The following is a 17,219-nucleotide window of genomic DNA, read 5'->3' as shown; positions in this document are numbered from 1 at the left end:
GCAGCTTGTTGCTCTCAGGGAACTTCAAACTGAGGGCAGAAGAAGAGGGTTTGGGCTTGGAGAGGAGCCCAGCCCCCTCAGAGCAGCATGGACCTCATGGAACTCACTCTGGCCACAGAGCACAGCAGCCACGAGCCTATCTGCAGCCACAGCTAACAAAACCAGTATAGAACTAGCCAAAGACTAGAAAATGCACTCAAAAGTTTTGTCACAATAAGACATCTGGCAGAAAAGGTTCTCTCAGTGATTTCACTGAAGGCAAGTAATAGTATAAGCTTAGACATCAAAGAAACAGGAGAGAGATGCTCAAACAAAAACAACAAAAAATAATATATAAATTATTACTGCACCTCTCCTTTCACAGGACTGCTTCTTGTTTAACAAATAAAGCAGAATCTGAATATAGATGAAGATATCAGTAAGCACAATTTTATGGCTGCAGTAGCCAGAGTGTCAGACCAGAATGATGCTGAAACGATCATTTCTGCCCTTAATTTTCCGAACTATATAATTTTGAGCAGGTGATTCAAAGCATAGCAGATTGTTGTGCGCATGCAGATGCCATTAAAAACACACTGAAGAAATTACAAGCAATCCCCTCTCTTCTAGCATTATTATGCAAATAATAAAAACACTTGCCAGTCCACTGGGTAAATGTCATATGTATAAACACTTTAAAGGATATGGGAAGTCCCCGTCACCATAATGCTTAAAACCTTAAAAACTTGATTGCAGCTCTTGCTCTTTAGGAAACTGCAAATGTCGTTAAGAAGACTGAGCTGCTCTGTGCTGGCTATCACCTGGAGACCTATGTGGCCAGAATCTGTACTCTAAGAACCCACTGCTGTGCCTGTGTCCTCATCCAGCAGTGTGGCTGCTGCTCCTTTCACAGAGATCTGCATGTGGGAATCTGCAGGGGTAATCAACCACTGAAACAGCCCCCAAGTTTATATGCCCATACCATGCTTAGTTCTGTAATTTTAAGTGAAGAATATAATCAGCGCGGGGTGTGTGAGGGTTGGGAATGCAACAGGAACCTGAAAATTTTAACTTTTCCTTTAGTATGTGTCTATAATGTCAGTATTTCAGTCTCAGAGGATTTGCCTATCTGACTATAGTTAAAATCGTGATGTTCTCTCACACAGATCATCAGAGTTTAGCTTTTTCAGGTTTCTTTCCTGATCTAAGAATTCATGACGTGTCACTTTACAAGGAAGGGGGAAAAGCAGAGGTTTGAAGCAGACTTCAGTCCCTTCAGATCAAAGCCCATGTCTTCTGACATGCATCTACAGCGCCTAACGGTGCTGAGTCCAGACTGAGACTTGTGGTTATTATTGTAACAACAAAAGCAACTGTGGTGGGGTATGGCACAGAACTGATATGTTTGCTATTTTTGTATGTTTTATTTAGTGCATTTTCTATGCAAACCAATTTGGTTCCTGTTTATGTATCAAACTCCCCACAGAATGTTTGCCCCTTGTCATGGCTATCATTATTCCTGGTGCAGAAGACTGCAGTGCTCTCCCTTTGGAATGAACAGCACTGGCACCCTGCCGTTCCAGGGCTGTCTAGTTTTAGCATCCCAGGAACAAAAGCAGGAGACCAAAGCTAGGTCTCCTGTCCAGGAGTCCTTCTAGCAAGCCATGAGGAAGAGCAGCAAGGCCTCATTCAGTGCTGCTCTTCAGCAACATTACCAGTTCAGCTGACAGCAGTTTTGTAAGAAATTCACCAGAGAAGTACAAACAAACCATACATCTAGTCTCAAGATGTATTTCTAAAAAGCAAATGCTTTTTTTCTAAAAAGCAAATGCAATGTTTCAGCATGATTATATTTATTACTTTTTCCAGAGAGCCTGCTATTGTTTTGCTATGGAGAAATACACCTTCAAACATTGGATTAGTTCAGTTTTAGAAGCACCACTATGTTTATTATATTTGGTGCTGTGAAAAGCACTTCTAACTTCTATTTTTATTGAGTTAGATTTTTCTCTGAGAACAAAACTGAGTTGTTTGTTTAAAAGCTATTAATGCCTAGACTGAGACACCAGCTTTGTAATTCTAATAAGATGTCATATAATTTTTTCCTCTGAGTATGTCTGAGCACAGCCCACCTTTCACAAAGGCAGGAACAAATTCACTGTTGGCCCACAGAGGTGCTGTCATTACTTTAAATCATGGAACTGAGCTTGTTCTACTGGGGGTTAAGTCAGTAATTCCACTTCATCTTACCCTGCTAGTCTTTCTTCTTATACCTGACTGGATAATTTTATCCAAAGCTTCATAATTTAAACATTTAGAAATAACTTTTTTTAAGAGACACTGAATTAATTGTTACCTATACATGTGTTAAAAATGGATGGGAACAGGACTGCCTGCTCTTCTGGCGTGGTATCAATACACTGTCTGGAAATCATCCATTCTTTGCCACTAACTCCCACATTCAATATTTTTGGGTAATGTAATACCAAGGCTCAGTTGATGCACCTTATCCTGAAGCACTTAATAAACTAGAGTTAACAGATGTGAAATCTGAGGAAGCGCTCAGGGAAATCTAGGGACTTCCCTGAAAATTAGGGTTTATAGACTATAATCCCACTGATGATAGCTGAGTGATAAAACCCACATTGTTTGTATTTATAACAATTCTTGAGTGATTTCATTGTTCCCAAAGAAAAAAAAAAAAGCTGCTTTTGTGCATTGTTGATACAAAGTCACTCTTGTTGTTGCAGACCAGGCACTTCCTACTTTACCTGGGTATTTTTATCCACAGTACTTCGCTGTGTTTGAGAGATAAGCCCTTACTCCAGACTCTGAATCACACTTCCCCTTCAGATTTGGGGAATGTCAGATCCAGATCGGGATCCAAACTTTCTAGTTTGGGCCTGTCTTTCATCATGGTAAATCAACAGTCGGCAAATCTAAACAATATGTTCATGTTGAAATCTGGAGGGGTTTTTTTAATTGTACTTCCTTTCTAGCAAACAACGGACGTTTATTTTCTTCTCTTCAGGACAGAAAATTGTTTACTCTATGATCTTATTTTTTAAACTGCTGCTTCATTTGCAGGGGGAAGTCCTAATGACCTTGCACACCATGCGGCCTGGGAGCTTATCAATCAGGAGAGGGCTTGTCAGGAAGGTGAGAAAGCTCTCCTGAAACTAGATCTATTACCAGAGATCCCCCTGCATGGACAGAAATGTCTCACAGCCAGTGAGCTCCTATACTTACATGCACTCTTTACTTCTAGATGTAACTACAGTCTGAAGGCTCAAAATTAGTTAATAAATTATTTTTTTTCCTTGTTCTTGTTAAATAAAATACATGTCGTCTGAGCTGCCTGCAAGTTTTGCACACTGATGATGAATTTGATTTTAAATATATCTTTAAGGACTACCTACATTTTAATACCACTAAGTATTTTGAAGGTATTGCACGGTAGGTCAAAATGTGGTCACAAATTTTTCCTTCCCTTATCTTTATATCTTAGCTCTCACAGCCATTCCATTCTGCCCTGGGTAACTGGGCCAGTACCATGGGGCCTGCTTACTCTGCTAAAGTGCCTGAATGGTACATTTTTAAAGCTGTGCTGAAATATGCTCCAGTAAACCTAAAGGTGACACACAGAAAACCCCACACTGGTGTAGCTGCTTTGCCAGCAGGAACTTCTCTGTACCTTGGTGGGAAAGAAGGCATTATTCTTTCATCACCCTCCATGAAGAAGAGTGAAGCATTTTCTCCTCTGCCTCATCGTTGGCTCTTCTAGCACACTGGTGTACCCAAAATCCAGGAATCCATTTGACACTCAGGAGCCCTGATGACAGATATGATCAGTCAAACCTAGCTGATCAAAGCAGAAGAAAAAAATTAATTTCAGTAAACGTTTGCAATCATCAAAATGATGTGGTAAAAATGCCTTTTATTATATCCAATAGGTTTGTAAAGGCAGAGCTGTATTCCCCAGCTTTACTGCTGTAAATGTGCTTTATGCACTTTTATGTTGCCAACAGCGCAAAGCTGTGGGAAGATGTACTGTTTCCTAAATTCCAGCCAGCTTCCAATTGCAGAAATGTGATCATCAGTGATCGTATGTTTCTGAAGAAATCCAATCAGTTCTTACAACCCAGTTAACGTTTATGGCGCTGTCAGTTTGAGAATAAGCAAAATCCCTTAATGACTGAAGAAGACAAATTTTGATAGTAGAAGGGTGGAGGAACAGTAATCTGTCATAGGTGTTTCCACAACTTTGTTTTGTAGAGCAGAATGGCTCTCAAAAACCTTACCAAAAATCCTGCCATGCTGTAAGCAATAGTTGAAGCAATTTCTGATGTTTTGAGCCATTCCTGCTGTGAGAGCAGGATGGCCTCAAGTGCAACATCTAGAATCACTACCCTGGGCCCTCCACCGGCAGTTCCTTGATGCAGCCTGTCCAATGTGGAAAAGGATATTGGAGCATCCTCCAAGGTACAGTGGTATCTTATTATTTAATCATCTGGTATTTTCATGTGGAGTGTAAGGGAAAGAAAGCTCTGAGGGCAGAGAAGCAGGACTGGCACTCCATGCTTTTGGGAGAGCCTGCTGGAAGTACCCCAAGAGATTTAAATGAGCCTGGCACTTCCTAGAGTCTGAAATGCTGGGGCTGCCTGGGCCTCTCACCTATACAGGATTGTCTCCCTCTTTTTTGGGGTTGCCCTTTGTCCGGGAAAGGGCAACTAATCTGGTGAAGGGTCTGGAGAACAAGTCTTACAAGGAACAGCTGAAGGAGCTGAGGGTGTTTAGCCTGGAAAGAAGGAGGCTCAAGGGGGACCTTATCGTTCTTTAGAACTCCCTGAAAGGAGGGTGTAGCCAGGTGGAGCTCAGTCTCTCTTCCCAGGAAATCAGTAACAGGACCAGGGAACACAATCTTATGCTGCACCAGGAAAGGTTTAGGTTGGACATTAGCAAGAAATTCTTCACAGGAAGGGTGTTTTGACATTGGAGTGGGCTGCCCATTTCAGTGGCAGGTGGTGGAGTCACTGTGCCTGGAGCTGTTTAAGGAAAAACTGGATATAGCACTTAGTGCCGCGGTCTAGTTGATATGGTGGTGTTCGGTCATAGGTCGCTCTCGATGACCTGTGTTTTCCAACCTAATTGATTCTGTGATTCTGTGAAATTGTCCATGCTCCAGGCAGCCGGTTCATAGGCCGAGTCAGGAGAGGCCACATCCCTCCCGGGGCACAGCGTCCCCAGCGCTCGGGTCCAGGGCCGGGACGCTGTGCCAGGGGCAGGGGGAACACCGGGACGCCCGGGGCCAGGAAACGCCGCCCCCGGGGCCTGGGGCCGGGCCGGCGGGTGGGCGGAGGGGGCCGGGCCGGCGGGCGCTGCTCCGCCGCGCTGTGGGAGCTCGGAGGGTGGCAAGGCCACGAACCCCGTCCGGGGAGCGGCGCGGAGCGGGGCGGCCCCTCGGCACGGGCGGGAAGCGGCGGCGGGACCCGGCGGCCGCTCCGCGGAGGGTGTGAGCGAGCGCCGCGGAGACGCGTGCGGGACAAGCCCGGCCCGGGCGGCGGGAGCGCGGCCCGAGGGTGCGGGGGGAGGCGGCGGCGCAGCGAGGCGAGGGGCGGCCTCGCAGGGCGGAGCGGCGGGGAAGGCGAGCCGGCAGCCGGAGCGGGCGTGCGAACCCCACGGGCCGAGCGCCTGCGAGAGGGGGAGGAGGAGCCGCCCCGCCGCCCGGGGATGGTGAGGAGGAGGCGGCGGCTGCCGGGAGCCCAGTGAGGCCTTCGCTCGGCGCCCGCCGCAGAGCCCGCCCGCCTCGCCGGCCGCCCCCTTCCCCCGCTCGCTCGCTGGCTCGCTCCCCCCTTCCCTCCCCTTCCCCTGATTCCTTCCCCGGCTCCCTTCCCCTGCCGCCGCCGCCTCCTCCTCCCCGGGCTCCAGCCATGTAAGTGACCTGCTCCCCGGCTGGGAAGGGCTGGGGGAAGGAAGCGCCGAGGCCGGGGCCTGCTCGGCGCGGCCGCATTGTGCGGGGCCGGGAGGGAAAGGAAGAGACGGGAAAGGGGGCGGCCGCTCTTCTTTCGCCTTCCCCGGGCGTGGGCTTCGCCGCCGGCCTCCGGGCACGGCCGGGCGGGGTGGGGGGCGAAGAGGCCCGGGCTGCAGGCGGCCCCGGCCGGGCGGTCCGTCCTGCCGGCGGGCCCGGAGCGGACAGGAAGCTGTTGGCTCCCCGGGGATGCGGTGGGTGAGAGGGCGGCGGGGCGGGGGTCTCCCCTCGGGCCTGCCCCCGGCCGGGCCCCTGCGCGAGCATCCCCCGGGGAAACGGCGGTGTGGGCGGCTGGGGGTTGGTTTGTGATATTTCTGAAACAGCGGCGAGCAGAGTAGCCGAGGGCCCCCCATTTTCCCACCTCCCCCGCCCCCATTTTCTCCTCTTGTCTTCTGCGGCCGCGTTGTTCAGCCCAGCTCCGCTTTGCGGACCACTGAGTGTTTGCCGACGGGGGTGTGATTCTCTCCGTGGGCATTTGGCGTGTGTAGGTGGCTGTGCAGCGTTTATGGACTTGATTTTTTTTTTTTTTTTCTTAGTCGTGTTTTGCAGAGGTGTAGGGAGCTGCCTGCAGATGCACTCCCCCCACTCCCCCAGGTGAAATTCTGCAGTTGCCGAAATGTTCTTAGAGACTTGTAGGACTTGTGTCTGTTTCTTTGTAAAACGCATAATCAAGCATATAAACGTTCTGGTACTTTTAGTATATTTTACTGACAGGACGCTACTGATGCAGATACAGCTTGCACGTTATCGGTGGTGTGTGTCCCCCCCCGCCCCGGCCACCCCTCTGGGAAATATTTTGCTGTTTTGCTTTGTTTTCCTACCACCTCTATCATGTAAGAAGCAAATCCATGATTTGCGCTTGTTTGTTTTATTTATACCACAGGAGGGATGTACGTTTCAAAATACAGTTATAAAAGGGAGTTACTAACACTTAATGCTGAAGAATATTTGTTTGCAGGTAAATAAATTTGACATACTGCGTGACTAGTAATTACTTTCATGTGGTAGTTAGTTTCATGGTGACAGCCACAACATTTGTCTAAGCAGATTTAAAGACTGTGGAGCTACCTTTGTTTTTTTTTTTTAAATAGTAGGGTTTGTGTTGTGTGGGGTGTTTATAGAACTGTTTTTGGTGTGCAGCAGTGGTAAATCAAATTTAAAAATTGATCGGGTGTCCACAAGTCACTTATAACTCCAGAATTCACTTACAGTCTTATAAAAATGTCCTGTAAGTGATTACATTAACAATTAAATAGTTTCACAATTGTCTTGATTTCATTGGGGACAGAGCAAAACTTCTGTTACAAATACTTTAAAATGGAATTTGATTAAATATATCTCGGGTTGGTACCGAAGTTCCAAGCAGCAGAGTTCCTATATTATATGAACATAAGCTGTAAAACGACTCGTTCTTGTTTGGAAACATAAAGAAGATTTTGTCTGGGCTGCAGAGTGGGTTATGAAGAAGTCACTTTGCTGCCATCGCTCAGTTTTGAAATCGGTAGCTTAGTTTGTCCTATCAAACTGTTGTTGTGTTTGCAGCATGGACAGTTGGATGTCGTAACTGTGGCCCCTCACCTGAACAGCATTAACCTCCTGTCTAGGTTAATAACCTAACCTTCTGCAAAGGCAGGAGAGCGCAAATATTTCAAATTACAGTTTTGTAAACCTAAATTAGGCCAACAGATTAAAAAAAATTAAATATAGATGTGACTGTAGAGATTTTTGTTTTCCAGTTACTATTTTCCCCATAATTTAGTATCTGAGAATCCTTTGTGAGCCTTGTGATAGCTGCACTTGCTGCCCTGAAATTCCAGCTTAGATGTGGTGTCATTGGACACACAGCACATAGTAGCAAATACTGGTGACCACGCCTAAGTCATGGCCCACAATGCCTTCTTGTAAGGAAAGCTAACATGGTGGAACAACCTGGTCCTTCTAAGCTTCCTTGAAAGCTGTCTGCCCAGATTTGGTAACTGGGTCATGGTGTGAAGCTGCTGTAGGCTCAGAGGGCCTTGAGAACATTGGAATCGCTGCTGCTCCCACAAAACACCCAGGGCAGGGTTTGCGTAATGCAGGAGATGTACTCCACTGGTCAAAGCCTGGTGGGAACATCTATCTGTACGCTCCACTTGAAACGTTGGCTGGAGCCCAACTTTGTTGTGTCTGTGCTGTTAGGTGCAGTTGGCTGTCAGCTGGGAGCTTGCACTGGGAAGAGAATGTAGGTTGCTCCTGGCATCCCATGTAACGGGCCCAGACACACCGCCCTGGCTCAGTCCAGTTCCCGCGTACCTCATCTGCTCTCATGACAGTGTCATGTGGCCACAGGAGGCAAACCTGGGCAGCTGGATCCTGTTTTGCCTGGTCCTGCTGCTGTGCATTATGAGAACATGTAAGGATGTGCAGCATGTTTGGGCTTAGGGTGTTCTGGGAGAATCAGCAGTGTGCCACACCAGGGCAGTGGGCATTGGTAACTGCTGGTGTGACAGGGCAAAGTGTTAGCCCAGGGGAATGCTTTTTTGTAATCTGCTTTCTTATCTGGGCTAATGAGTGCAGCCCAGACACATTCTCACATGCTAGGACTGAGGCTGGTGGGCCAGAGCCTCTCTTTAGTCCCTTGCTTCCTCTCCCTCATGAAGGTGAGGTGATTACCATAGGTGCTTCTGCATCCCTTAAGCTTAAGCTTCAGCATTAAAGAAGACTTTCTTTTCTTCTGGATGCGCTGTAGGATGTAAGTGGAAACAAATATAAAACTTGGCATTGGAAAGGGGACGGGAAATACAGGTTAATATTTCTACTTTCTTAGAGAAAGAAAGGTGAGGATAATATATAGAAGAGAACGAGAGAAGGAGTTCTAACATGACTCCCAAAAACAAAAGATGGTTCTGCTCCACCTTCTCTTGGTTGGTTGGTTTGACTGACTCCTTAAAGCAGTTTTCACTGCTGCAATGCCTAGGGAAGTGAGTTATCCCATTATTTATAAAGAAGTTAATAACCTTTAAGGAATTAATATGTACGCAAAACCGGTGTCACCATGATACAATGCTGATGTCATACCATTCATGATTTACAGCACTTCAGCAGCATGAGGACTATAGCAGTGTTAAAAAAAGTGTTACAGAAATAAGTATTGAAAAACAAGCAAAGAGAAGACTAAGAGAAAGACCAAGTTGTTTAGCTTTTGACAGTATTCAGTCCTGTGCAGACACAGAGTGGAGCAGCCAGGTCATACTTACCTCAGATGCCCTCTCTTCACTGGGAACCATTCCTAGATGGCCATAAATGAGGACTGTAATCGTTACCTTTTTTTTTTTTTTTTCCCCTCTAAGGATTTTATGGAAAAGGAACTTTTTCTGTTTTACACATCTTCAGTAGTACATTGACCTACAGTTAACTTGCTCTTCTATTCCGAGAAATTGCTCTTGCTTGCTGCCACTGTCTTCAATAATGTCTCTTACTAAAATAGATGTATTAGGCACAGCTTGAATGTGTGTTTTAAAATACACTAGATAGAACAGGTTTGCTGCTGTTGGAGCTATGTCTATGGGCATCTTATTAGACAGTGAGAAGGGATCCTCAGCTCTTCAAATTGCAAATTAAAAATAGCTTAAGTTTCTCCATGTGAAGTAAGTGCTCTGACATGGCTGACTGAAAGACTGAGGTGGGACCTGTGCTGCAGGTTGGTGTCAGGAAGTGTTTAATGTTTTTACACTTTGTTGTGCCATGGCTTCTTTACAAAACCCTCCACCCCCTTCACCACCCCTCTCCCCTGAAAGGAGGTGGGCAGGTAAAGACACGTCCCTGAGAACACAGCTGCAATAGCAAGTGGGAAATGTTTCTTGGGTAGAAATGGTGGAGAAAAGGCAGTTCAAGCTGTGTGGACACCACAAAGAGTAGAAAAAGTAGTCCCTCTGAACTTTCTATTTCTTTGTTGATCTGCTTTTTTTGGCTCTGTTGTCATTCAAATTTGGATTATTAAATGACAGTTCAGCTGATGACAAGCAGGAAGCTGCCAAGTGGTAATCCTGGCAAGTGTTAACACAGGAAAACCTGGAGTAAGTTAGCATCAGACTGGAGAATTCTACTCCTTCATGGTTTTTTGTGTTTTACTTTTAGTAATATATTGTCCTTTTTGCAGCCTAGTTTGTCTGGTAGCTTCCTTTTTTATGTATGGTTGTTGGAAAGGATATTGATTGCTCAGTGTCTCTAAATGGTCGAATTGAGGATGCAGGGGTAGGATTGCACAGTCCCTGCACCCTCTATGACACAAAGTTAGAAGCGTTAACTTTCACACCTGGGTGTTGCATTTCCATACTCAAGCTGTGATAATCTTGGGGGTTTTGTTCAACACTTTGCAAATTTCTCAAGCCTCTAAGTGAGGTCTGGTCTCCTCTTGACATCAGCAAGCAAGTCTAGCTTGCATGGCTATTGTGCATTGTGCATGGCCATTTTGAAATGAAGCCTGCTATGTTTGTCAGGTTCTATCCTAATTGCTCTGGAGCTTAAAGAGTTTGTTGAAGGTATCTCTGGCAGCTGTGGATTACTGGTCTCTATTCTGCAGCATATGGTGTTCTCATATTTATTTATGAAATTAGGAATTCTTACATGTCACTTGTTCCAATGTAGTTTTTTGTGTGCCTTCCCTCCCTCAGGCAAACATCTGTTTTGTGGAGTTGATAATTCTAACTAGTGAGATCGGCAGATTTGTAATTTGGAAAAAAACCCCAAACTCACCTTGTTTCTGAAGAGAACTTCAATGTAGACTGTTAACTGGAAAAGCTGAGGAACAGTAGCAAGCAGTGTAGGTTCGTAGGCAGAGTGTCAGGGGAGTGACCTCCTTTCTCTGTCCATTCCTGCTGGCAGTGATGGAACTTGTTCAAATTTGAGCTTTGTGCTTTGAACGCCTGTTTCAGGTCACTCTGATGTGGTATAAAGCCCTCTGCCCCTGCTGCGGTTTCAGTTCTAGGTTGGATTAATTTTGACCACCTGTTTCCTTCCATCCAGTGTTGTGTCTTAGTGAGTTATGGGGAATTAGTTGCTTTTTAATCTAATTTCTGATGGATGGCTATCACCTGCATGCTCAGAGATAATTGATGCACACATTCCAAATGCATGCAGAGATGTTATATATTTGTCAGGTGGGAATGGGATGTCTCTGTGGTGAGAGACTTCAGTAAAAGCCAGGTCTTTGGTGGCAGTTTACAAATGCTGCTGGGTTTTGTTTTATTAAACTTGTTGGTTACTGCTGGGAATTTGTCACCAATTAGATTTTTTGATCACTCAAGTAATACCAAATTGAATGGCAGCATGGACACTTCAGAGAGCACAGAAAAATTAAAGAAAAACAGGGAATATTTGTACCCCAAGCAGAAAAATAATCAGATTCAATTTAGAAAAATAATAAAAGCTAATGCATTTGGGAAGAGATTACATTCAGTGAGGGAGAGAAATGCACAGAATGTTTCTGTGGTAGTCAGCCATGAGCAAGGCACATTTTCAATAAGAAATTGTAATCTTGAGCTATTTAGAGATGGACTTTGTCTCATAAAGCAGAGGGGTAAAAATCCCAAGTTGTGCTTGAGTATATTTCATTGTGAGAATGACAGCAGCGAACTGCAGTGCGGTTAAGGAAGAGCAATAAAATTGATCATGGTGCTATAAGGGCTGATTTGGGATAAAAGTGAGGTGCATGAGCTTATCTATGGTTGTTTGTATACCTCTAGGAAAAGTGAAAGCTAGAAATACCAAAGGTAGGAAGATGCTTTTTGGGAAGTCAAGGAGATCTGAGTGGGATTAAGGGGACGTTGCTGAAGGTTGGAAAATCTGAAGCAGGATAGGAATATTTACTGTCAGAGGTTTATCTCTAAGACGTGTTCTTTGCTGGTTAACAGGAAAGAAACCTTCCAGGAGATGTTCTAGAGTTCTTCTATTCAAGGAAACATTAAAACTGATCTTTGTGATATTTTAGAATTTTTTTATTGTTGCAAAGAGTGAGGTGATGTTGCAGAGATGGCAGTCTGCTAGGTAAGGTCTTGAATCCACTTGTAATTCAGATAGCACCTGGTAGAGTTGTGAGTCTGCCCAAGACCACCAGCCTACTCAGTGAAGAAGCAGGACTTTAGCAAGCCTATATTTTGGCACCTCCACCTGCCAAGATAAATTCTTGTGGAAAGCTAAGCCCTTGTTTAAGATTTATAATAATAATAATAATAATAATAATAGAACAGAAAAATCCCAAACCAATAATGCAGCAATGAAAATGGCTCTGTGTTGTATCTCTTGCTGTACATCTGCGACGTGCCTTGAGATGATGGTGTACTCTTCTTTTGATCCTTTTAGAAATAGCTGGGAAGGAGGAAAACGGAGGAAGATCCCTTGTCCCTTTTGTGGAGCCTTCTGCTGGAGTTGAAGAATTTCAGCAGAGTCATCTTCTGCCATAAACTGGTTTTTCAAGAGACATTCCTGCCATTATGAATGAAGTAGCGATAGTGAAGGAAGGCTGGCTTCACAAACGAGGTAAGTGACTCTTCCCTTCTGAACAGTAAATTGACTCCATCTCTCTCTAATCTGGTGTTTAGCAGCATGACCTCAATAATCCATTATTTTCCTGTTCATCCTAGTGGGAAACAGCACATAGGGAGTGTGCCTGACTTTTTGCAGGCTTTAGAAAATGCATATATAAGGGGTTTTCTTGTGTGTGTGTACATGCATTCACTAAAAATTGGTTTCAGCTGCTTTGAGAATGATGAAAAGGTAGCAAGTGAAGAGATGCTACTTAGAGTGTTAGAGGTTAAACTGTAGGAAATAATTTTTGTTTGTATGTAGGTCTGTAGCCTTCCTTTTTGTGCTAGAAGGGAGAATTAAGATGAATATTTTTGAACAGTGAAAAGTATGCCTGTATTTTGTGAGCAATGCTATGCTCTTGCAGAGACTTGCTAGAAAATGTGCTATTCTGTTTGTGTCTGAACTGCTCTGGGTACAGTGTCCTGGACAGGAGGAATAGCCTTGAATTTGTGCTCTCTGTGCATTTTGGTTGTACCATCAATGACATTTGATTTTTATAAAAAGTCTTTATTCTTGACAGAGTGGCAAAACTGAAAAGACAGTCATATGTATCATTAGGCTTTTGCCTCCTTACATGTTTTCTTCCCAAAACAGTGGGTTTGTTCATTTCTGGGGAGGTGTTCATTTTCAAGTACCACAGCATTGATCCTAAAAGGTATTTGACTTACCTGTTTCTTTGTGTTCTACTGTTGTTTCTTGGAAAGGAGTGAACAGTGTTAGGTACTTTCCATGATAATTGTCATTTTTTTGGACCAGAAACAGAATCTGTGTTCCAGCAGCAGGGAAGCTTACATGGTTCTGCAGACTCAGGATTTTTCTAGAGGGTTTGCAGCAACTTGCCTGAAGGTGCAAAGGTGTAGCATAATTATTTATGGAAGAAATTTCAAATGTGTTATCATAACCTTGGTAAAGGCTGGTGGTTCTTTCGCAACAATAAGAAATTTCTAGGAATTTAGAAAACATGTTGATAATGTGTATTTTAAAAGTGTGAAAGCGTATATTTCTAACAATTTGATATGCAATGTAGTTTAGCAGATTGATGCTTGATGTACTAATGTTTTGTTCAAGTCTTTTAGGGGGGTGTGTAGGGTTTTTTTTTTGTTCTGTTTTGTTTCAGTTGGAAATACCTTTGCACTCATTAGCTTAAATAGCTCATTCAGTAATTCTGGTATACCCAGGCTGCTTTGTTCTGACAAAGTATTTGAGAACTGCTCTGTGTTTGGATTAAATAGAAGAAAGAAACACGGAGTTATACTTCCCATTCCCATTTATGAATCTAGAAACTCTTCAAATCAGAGATTTTTTTTTTGGTTTTAAACAGTGTCCTCAGATTGAGGGTTTTTAATCATCTGTTGTTGCAGTTCTTCCTGCACTTACCTGTAATGTTAAAAAAACCCTGTTATTTTGAGGAGCACTGCACAAAAATCGGAGGGAAAAACATTTATTTTAAACAGTATAGAAAAGACATTGTCAGGATGATTCAGAGGCACATGTCTGAAACTTCTAAACAATCATGTTTTATTTCAGGTTTGTGTGTATTTACTTTTGGGAACTGAACTTTTGTTGTTTCTAGGATTAAAATAAAGCTACTTTCAAGTAAAGAGACCTCTGGAGGAGGTCTTAGTAAAAGATGCCCAGATCTGCTCATCTGATTTTTTTTGTTGTTGTTTTAAAGTTGCCTTAGAGAAACAGATTAATATCTCTGATGGTTTGCTGATAATATTATGATGAGATTATATGCTGAACACATTCCCATTTTCAAAATGTTACTCTGCATGTTCCGCAAATTTGATGCTGCAAATTTGTGCCCAAACTCCTAAACTGTTAAACATAACTTGGCATTTTTTGAATGCCAGGTTTCCTAATCTTTTTAACCTGTTCCCCAATGCCTTTTTGCCCTCTTGGTATGTGCGGTGACACCTATTTCGTTCCACTCCATTGACTTTGCAACTGTTAAGTCGGTGTTGTCCTTGTGAGGAGATTTTTAGAAAGCAATACTCTGTCTTCTCTTCAGCCTGCTGGTGTTCGCCCTGGGAATCTCTTGGTTTTTGTAGCTGTTCAGGGACAGGTTGACAAATTCAGTTCATTTGGCTCTGTCTTTGTTGGGGAGTAGCTTATCCACTCTGTGTATGTGTGTTTTGTTAAGATTTTTTTTATTATTATTTTTTAATAATCTACATTTATTGCCAGACACTATCAGTTTGGTAGCTCTGCTAGATCAAGTGCTTCAACCACAGGATGTTTCCAAAACTGATGTCTGATACGGTGAGCTTCTGAAGTAAAGGCATAAACAATAATTAGTGCAGGGAGGGACTGCTAAAGGGGGGATTTCAGATATAAGAAATATACATAGTTTGTCTTTTAGATCACTTAGAAAACCAAAGGTTGCACTGCATTTATTCTTTAAAGTTCCTAAGGCTTTCCTCATGCACATATTTTAGGTAGTGACTGGCCAAAATCCAGATTGGGCAGTGATGCTCTCTCAGCCTAACGTTCCCCATAGCTTTGGTTGAATTTGGTGTGTCTTACAGTTCCTGTCCTCAGCAGTTGAACAGCATGGCTGCCTGCAGTTAAACAGTTGCTACATCTCACCCCAGCAGTGGCTTAATTTTGGTGGTTTTAATGATTTGTGTATGTATAAATCAGGCTGCAAAGTGCTCTGGAGCCCTTCTGGATGGCAGGTGTAAGTAAGCATAAAGCCATCATTAGCAGGAGCAGGTGTTTCAGCCTGGCAGGGATGTAGCAGGGCTTTCTAGAACCATGGAGTTGTTTTCCTCTGTCAGCATGCTTTACGTTTATGTTTTTGTTTCCAAGATTAAAAATACAAATGGAGAAATGAAATTAAACATTGCTGCCTGACCGAGAGCTCTTGGCAGTTCTCTAAGTCAGTCACTAAAGGAAACTCTACTTCCAGTGTGCAGATGTTTGTTTGTGCAGGGGCCAGTCATGTCCATGACATGCCTAACCTCAACCAGGCAGAAGTAGAAGAATTCATGAATGAACTTTCCCCTCCCCATCCCTTTCCCCATCGTCAGTCCTCAGTGCTCTTACTCAAATCCCAGCAAAGACAGATTTATGTGACCGCTCTCTGTGTGACTGCATGGCTGGACTGTTCCAGCACAGGTGGAATAGGAGGTGTGAAGGAGCTCAGGCTTGGTGCACTGTGTGTGTGCATCCAGGGTGTGCAGGCCCTGGTTGTATAACACTGAAGGTTCTGTTTAGTGGGAAAGGATGGGGGAAATGGTTCAACGCAGAGGTGCTATAATTGTGATTGAATATGAGGGGAGAAGGAGAAAATTATCTGCCCAAATTGCTGCTTGTTGAGCTCCAAGATTATAGGTTTTCTGAATGTATGTCATGAGGATCCTTAATTTTGGTTGTGTGTGGGGAACTTTTTAGAGAACAGAGGTGTGCTCAAGTGTATTTTGCTTGCTTTACTGATACATTTTAAATATCTCATTGGATTTCTTGCATCTTTCTGCTCTGGTCCCTGTTTATAAAGGTCCTTCTATTGTTTCCAGTCTTCATCCTGTTTTTTTCTTTTTTTTTTTTAAGTCTTTATGCACGGCTAACAAAGAGGGGATTGTGCATTTTGATACTCTGTCATCTCTGTCCTCCCTAGTATGTCCGGTTTTCTTATTAGGGCATAAACTTGTATGAAAAAGAGGAGTCTTTTGGAGGCAGGGAAAGAGGGGGAGGGAAAAATATTCACTGACATTTGAAAAAGGAAATAGAAAAATCTCCATTTCTCAGTCTGAGAAATCTGAAGCAATTGTAAGGAGCTGGAGAGACCTGTGTATTCATCCATTAATATTTGGCAGGAAATGCAGAGCTATTTTTTTAAAATTAGTATGCTAACGTCACATAGTAATTTTAACCATGAAAACCTTAACATGTCCTCCAAATGCTAATTTTTATGGACTTCAGGCAGGTAAAACTATTTGACTGATGGAGTCTCTGGTTTACAAGCTGATCAAAACTAACAGAGGCCCTTAAATGAGAAATAGTACATAAGATACCTACTCCACTTCTGTATATAATTTTTTTTTATTATTTTGGTTAAAGAATTATTTCTGTAACGAATGGAGCAATACAGATGACCTGATAAATAACAAGTGGCCTGTTGTGGTTCATCTTGCTATAGCATCATTGCATAAAATGGATGCAAGATCCACGTGTAAAATACAAACCAGGAGTAAAACGCTGATTGTTGCTCTTTTAACTTTCTCTAGTGGAATAGCACAGATGGTGAACTTTAGCTTTGTTATTTTTAGCAGAGGTTCATACTTTCAGTATTCTGATAGTGTGAATCAAAAGAGGATTTTAGAAGGTATGACCAGATCCATTTTTAAGCCAGGGAGTCTCTGGTGTTGCTGTTTTTCTTCACCTCTTCTTTCTTCTCTTTTTTATGTTCTCACCACGTTCCCTACCTCTTTTTATGTATATGCGTGTGTGTGTATTTTGTTTTGGGGTGGTTTTTTGTTCTTACCTTGGCTTCTGTCTGTCCCTGGGATGTAGTGATGCACTGTCTCGGTGACCTGTGTAGTCAGAACCTTTGAGGTTCAGATTAGTTCAAGGATTGTCTGGCTTTCATGGTTTGTGAAAGAATGGCTGTGCAAAGGATCCTAGGAGCTATCTGAACTCTGAA

General features: G+C 43.5%; 1 protein-coding gene across 2 annotated transcripts in view; it reads left to right on the top strand.

The window, feature by feature from the left end:
- Window positions 1-5,820: 5,820 nt before the first annotated feature.
- The window catches only part of AKT1 (AKT serine/threonine kinase 1), a 76,722-nt gene continuing 65,323 nt past the window's right edge, over window positions 5,821-17,219 (top strand). The window contains exons 1-2 of one of the 2 annotated variants that reach the window (XM_015630734.3): window positions 5,821-5,911; window positions 12,347-12,523. In XM_015630734.3, coding sequence (XP_015486220.1) covers window positions 12,478-12,523 — 46 coding nt within the window. In that variant the 5' untranslated portion in view covers window positions 5,821-5,911; window positions 12,347-12,477. Of the gene's footprint in view, window positions 5,912-6,184; window positions 6,202-12,346; window positions 12,524-17,219 lie in introns of those variants that run through there. The other variant, XM_015630735.3, reaches the window with a different exon arrangement.

The sequence above is a fragment of the Parus major genome, chromosome 5, assembly GCF_001522545.3.
Source record: "Parus major isolate Abel chromosome 5, Parus_major1.1, whole genome shotgun sequence".
Lineage (NCBI taxonomy): Eukaryota > Metazoa > Chordata > Aves > Passeriformes > Paridae > Parus > Parus major.
This window is presented reverse-complemented; position numbering and strand designations above follow the sequence as displayed.